Here is a 5602-nt window from a genome sequence, read left to right as displayed (position 1 = left end):
TACGCCATTTACGCCTCCCTTCTCCCGCAGGTGTGCGACTCCCTAGGGGTGGGGATGGACCCCCCTGCGAATCCGGGACCCTGGGGGGACTACTCCTGCGACCCCCCCTGGCGCACCATCAACTCTTCCATCTTCGCCATGAAAGCCATAGACCCGAACCCGGATTTTATCTTACGGGGAGGGTACGTCAAGTGTATTCATGTTTGTTTGTCCGTCTGTCTGTCTGTATTGTCCGTCTGTCTTACGGGGAGGGTACGTCTGGTGTATTCATGTTTGTTTGTCCGTCTGTCTGTCTGTATTGTCCGTCTGTCTTACGGGGAGGGTACGTCTGGTGTATTCATGTTTGTTTGTCCGTCTGTCTGTCTGTATTGTCCGTCTGTCTTACGGGGAGGGTACGTCTGGTGTATTCATGTTTGTTTGTCCGTCTGACTGTCTGTACTATCCGTCTTTCAGTCAGTTTTTGTTTGTTTGTTTGTTTGTTTGTCGGTTGGTTGGTTACCTGGTTGGTTGGTTGTCATGTTTGGTCGGTCGGTCGGTTGGTCGGTCGGTTAGATGGTGGCTTGGTTGTCATGTTTGGTTGGTTGGTTAGTTGGTTGGTTTCTAAAGAGGACAACAGTAAACAGCTATGAATTACCGTTATTTTTAAGCAATACGATTAATGTGTGCAAGGTCGACACTTGGTGATATAGGGGAGAAATTTGGAAATTTGAAGTTGTGAGGCCGACAAATACCAAACTTGACCTATTTTGTCCTGGGGAGGAAGCTATTTTACAATGTATTACTTTTCCGCTATGTGACTTACATAGTTTTCACTGACCAATTCTTTTGGAACGATTCTCTGACGTTAACCAATCAAACCCCGTCTCCAGTGATGACGTGCCACACGTGGACCGCGGCGCGCTGAACTACACATCCCGGACTGTGGTCAGTCTCCTCAGTAACGTCACACGGCTACTGGAGGAGGTTTTCCCTGGAGTACCCGTCTATTCTTCTCTTGGTAATTATACAGATTTTAATGCTCTATCACTACCAGTAAAGCTGTTCCACTGTTTCTGTCATTCAAACAGTTTTTAATAGGAGAATAGCCTATACTGACAATTCAAACTCTGCTTTTTAATGAAATACGGAGAACACACCGCACTCAGTAAGACAGAGCCGGAGCCGCCTATGTAGTTCCTGCTTAGAACCAATATTCAGCCTGTCACTCTTCTTCAGCGTCAATAGAATGACGCTTGTGTCCTGTTGGCGATTATCATAAAGTCGAGCTCAACGTAGCCTTACCGTATATTTAGCTACAACAGTCGAGTCAACATAAATGTGACTAAAAGGAATGTATGGGCTTGAGAGTCAGAGGGAATGAGAGCTTGCTCTCTCAAACTAAGAACTGCTCCGAATGAGAGATCGACCTTTCTCGGTCTCTCCCGAAGGTAACCATGACTACTGGATCAAGAACCAGCTGCCCGACACGCCGAATGACGTGTACAATGACGTAGCGACGCTGTGGTTGTCGGGAGTGGGTCAGGATGCCATGGACACCTTCAGGAGAGGTAAGGATGCATGATATCGCACTAAGTTAACAGTCTCGCAGACAAGCTTAAGGCTGGCACTATAGTCACCTATTTGTAAGCCCAAGAAACATTGCGCACGCCGTTGATTATTCGCATGAAAAGTCATATGTATCATAATAATCATAATACATCATGACGAAAAGGCTCAACATAATTTTAGACCCACCCAAATTTCCGGCAAGGGGAGCGAAGGAGGATGTATATATTCTGGGATAACGTCCAACACTGAACAGAGACGGGGGGCGACACACAGGTTATCTGTCCCGGAAGCTGCAGTAGATTGGTCCATTCCGTGAACAAGGCTGACGAAAAAGATTTGGATAAGAGCCAATTCACTTAGTGTTGGACAGTTGGACATACATGTACGTCTAGTAATCTATGGCTAGTATACTTAGACTCGTGTCAGATCGACATTACCACTTTATAGCTATTAGGCCATGTTGATTTGATTGTATGGATGACATCCGCGCGCGCATGAAATTTCGGCCGTTTCCAAAAAAAAAAAAAAGTTTTCAACCATACTGTAAATCGTACAAAACAGTTGCAAAATAAGCAAATACATACCGTAAGTTGTAAAAAAAAAGATTGGAAAACATAACCAATGTCGTAGAATACCAAAATCAAGCGAAAAAGACGAAAATGTAAAGAAATGAATTTGAAGACTAGAATATTCGTCAAACCATACTCTGTGTCATTTGTTCAGCCTTCAAAACCACGTAGATTTCATACTGAAAGCAACTTTTTTTGGCCAAACTTTTTTTATTCGCACGCTCGCATCAGTTTTGGGGTTCCCAGAGGATGTCATCCATATAATCAAATCAACATGGCCTTACCAGAGAAAGTTGCTTCTTCTCAGGTGGTTACTACAGCGCCCTCTTGCGACGGGGGCTGCGTGTGATCGGCCTGAACACCAACCTGTGGTACGGGCGGAACCATGTCACGGAAGGGGGTGGGGATAGTTGTTATTTTCAGACGTTCACTGAGCGTTTTCCCGTTCTTGATGACGCGCAGGTGGTTACTACAGCGCCCCCTTGCGACGGGGGCTGCGCGTGATCGGGCTGAACACCAACCTGTGGTACGGACGGAACCAAGTGACGGAGGGGGAGGATGATCCCGCTGGGCAGTTCGCGTGGCTGGAGGAGACACTGCAGCAGGCCAGACAGAACGTAGAAAGGGTACATAAAATCCTGAATATTTTAGGGACGGAGGAAGAAATTCAGATTATGTACTCGTATAGAATATTAGTTCCGATATACGTATAGATTTAGATACTAGTATAGTCAGAACTGCCCTTGAGTCTATTAAAATTTGGTCTATATGGACAGGTCGTCGCTACAGAAAGAGGTCTTGATGTTTGTGACAAAACATATGTACTATGTAAAGGGAACAAAAAATGACCGCGTGGTCCTAAAGTAGAGGTGATCACCTGTAGCTGTACAGGTCTGACTATGATAAGGAACCCAGGTCCGGTTTTGATAGAAGTTTTGATAGCCTTAACTTTATCTTTGCCTAGTCCCATCCTCATGTCTGAGGGTCTAAGCCTTAACTGATCAACAGCATTTTGCAACAAGACAATTAGAAACACAAGTAGTTAACTATTAGTTCTATGCAGTGTTGTTGCATCCGATGAACGTGTCATAATTTGTAGTAGAGTACTCGCTTTCTAACCGATTAGTTCAAACGCCGGCCGGGTTATACCGAACACTTTAAAAATGGAACATACCGCTTACACTCTAGCATCTATGGGTATATATAGAATACAACACGGGGTATTCCGTATCGCCCGAGGTATCGGCCCGACCGCGGGTCGGATCGCCCGACGGCCGCAGGCCGGAGGGCGATCCGACTCGCGGGAGGGCCGGGACCGAGGGCGATGCGGAATACAACGTGTTGTATTTTATTTATGTCATACCCACCCAAGAAAACACGCCTTTCATTGCAAGATGAGCCAAAAGTTGGTGCCACTAAACCCTAAAATGCAACAACATCAATTCCAACGTCCGGATTCTGTATTCGAATTTTCGAAAGGGGCACACGCGGTTAGGACGAAACGCGTTCGAATCGTTTTATGGAAGCCATGGAAGCGTTCGATAACGGGTTCCGGACCGGGCCGTACCGTAACCGTACGGCCCGGTCTGGAACCCGTTATCGAACGTTATCGCGGCCCGGGTATGGTATAAAGTATAGTATAGTAAGGTCAAGCACACGACACTACCAGCACAACAACTGTGTGGCCCAAGGGCTACAGAAATTTAGATGGGCACTATCCCTATGATCCACACGGAGTGTAATGGATCTTTTTTGTATTATAATATATAGGTCTACATCATCGGTCACGTGGCCCCGGGTACCCACGAGCGGATCTACACAAAGCGCGACTTCCGGCCCAATCACAACAAACGGTACATCGGCATCGTCCGGAAGTACGCTGACGTCATATCCGGTCAGATGTTCGCGCACGAACACTACGATACTTTTAGGATGTTCTACGATGAGGAAGGTAATGATGACAACAACGTAATTTATGCTGGTATGCATCAAACCAAAATGATTCGCACACAATAAAGTTGACGAAAAGAATTTTGAATTTCTGAAATTTGGATGATTGGTTTCTCCTAGATCATATGGAAGTTTTAAAGCTGTAAAGAATATTTGATCTTAAAAGCTTATGAAAAGAAACCAATATGTACTCTCCAGGTAATGGTTTAGACGTGGGCTTTGTTTCAACGTGTTCTATGCGTTTTCGGGCATTCCTTTTTGTACTGGTACTAGTTTTTATCTCGGCCGCCTGAGCGGCCGAGGTATTGTGCTCCAAAATATGTACGTTGGATGGATAGATGTTGAAATCTTGATTTCGACCGTGAAAAAAAAACAAACAATGAAACCAATTACTCTGCCTGTATACTTTACTTTGTGGGGTCGAGCTACCGGATGATAGTGTCGTTATTCTTATACAACGAAGTTGCTAAAAAAGAGGAAATGCTGTTTACCACAAAACCATTGTTTAATATCATAGTATGCATTTAAGGTTCTAGAATTTCGCTAATAGCTGCGGTAATTGGACCAATAAATCAATGACATAAATTATGTACATTAACCTTCCATATTTGCTTAAGTCGCAAGATGTCGCTTTTGATTGGTGAATAAATCACTGTGACGCACGTAAATATTCACTTGAAATGAGAAATTACCGCCCAACAAAACGGACCATTAGATTCCCAGTGCTGTATTACTCTTTTGTTCTTGTGGTCAACTTGTTTTCTTTGCTTGAATCGCGTAAAAGACCAAGGAAAATACAATGAAATCGGCAAATATCGCCGAGCCGCGCCGATCTGCCGCCGCCATCTTGGATTTTTTTGGAAAGCTGCAATTTGGCCCAAACCGCTAGAGGGGGCGAATTAAAATGTTTAATATATTCGGTCTGAAGTTTTAGTAGCTCTAGCAGTAGAGGAGAAGTTTGATAATGCATAGAACGGATAAAATAGAATAAAATTAAATGAAATAAAATAAAACAGAATAAAAAATAAAATGAAAATAAATAAAAAATAAATAAAAATAAAAAATAAAATAAAATAGAAAATTAATTGTAGTGGTTACATATACTTAACGTTATATTGTATTTAGCAATGATCATTTAGCAAAAAAAATTACGGTACTGAAACTCCGGTATTCAGAATCAGGTACAGGTACAGGTCCGGACCTGGACCTGATCCTCTGGACCTGGAAGAGCCGAACAGGTACCCACCCCTATTGCTAGTGGTGTAATATGGCTGTAATGTCGACACTGTTTGTTGAGTACTAGTACAGTATATTTATATTCCTAATCAAAAGTAACAGTGAAAGATTTGCCCATACATTGGTATTGAAATAAAGAGCACATTTTAGTACCGTTCACCTGTCAATTTGGTCATTTTCCGGGGGTACGTTTATTCCGGTAGGGTATGTATATTAGACTTTGAAGATTTGTCCGGGGGTATGTTTATTCCGGGGGTATGTTATTAGGGACATGTAGAGTAGTATGCATTAAATGTTAT

At 43.4% G+C, this 5602-nt stretch overlaps 1 protein-coding gene across 1 annotated transcript in view; it reads left to right on the top strand.

Moving 5' to 3' along the window:
- Positions 1-5602, top strand: part of LOC109486886 (acid sphingomyelinase-like phosphodiesterase 3b) — a 9943-nt gene that overhangs the window by 2025 nt on the left and 2316 nt on the right. Inside the window, exons 3-7 of the mRNA XM_019790792.1 lie at positions 31-182; positions 870-997; positions 1428-1547; positions 2580-2743; positions 3888-4068. Of these exons, the coding sequence (XP_019646351.1) occupies positions 31-182; positions 870-997; positions 1428-1547; positions 2580-2743; positions 3888-4068 (745 nt within the window). The remainder of the gene's footprint in view (positions 1-30; positions 183-869; positions 998-1427; positions 1548-2579; positions 2744-3887; positions 4069-5602) is intronic.

The sequence above is a fragment of the Branchiostoma belcheri genome, unplaced genomic scaffold (assembly GCF_001625305.1).
Source record: "Branchiostoma belcheri isolate BF01 breed outbred unplaced genomic scaffold, Haploidv18h27 scaffold84, whole genome shotgun sequence".
Classification (NCBI taxonomy): domain Eukaryota; kingdom Metazoa; phylum Chordata; class Leptocardii; order Amphioxiformes; family Branchiostomatidae; genus Branchiostoma; species Branchiostoma belcheri.
Note: the sequence above shows the minus strand (reverse complement) of the source record. Positions and strands in the feature narration are given on the sequence as shown.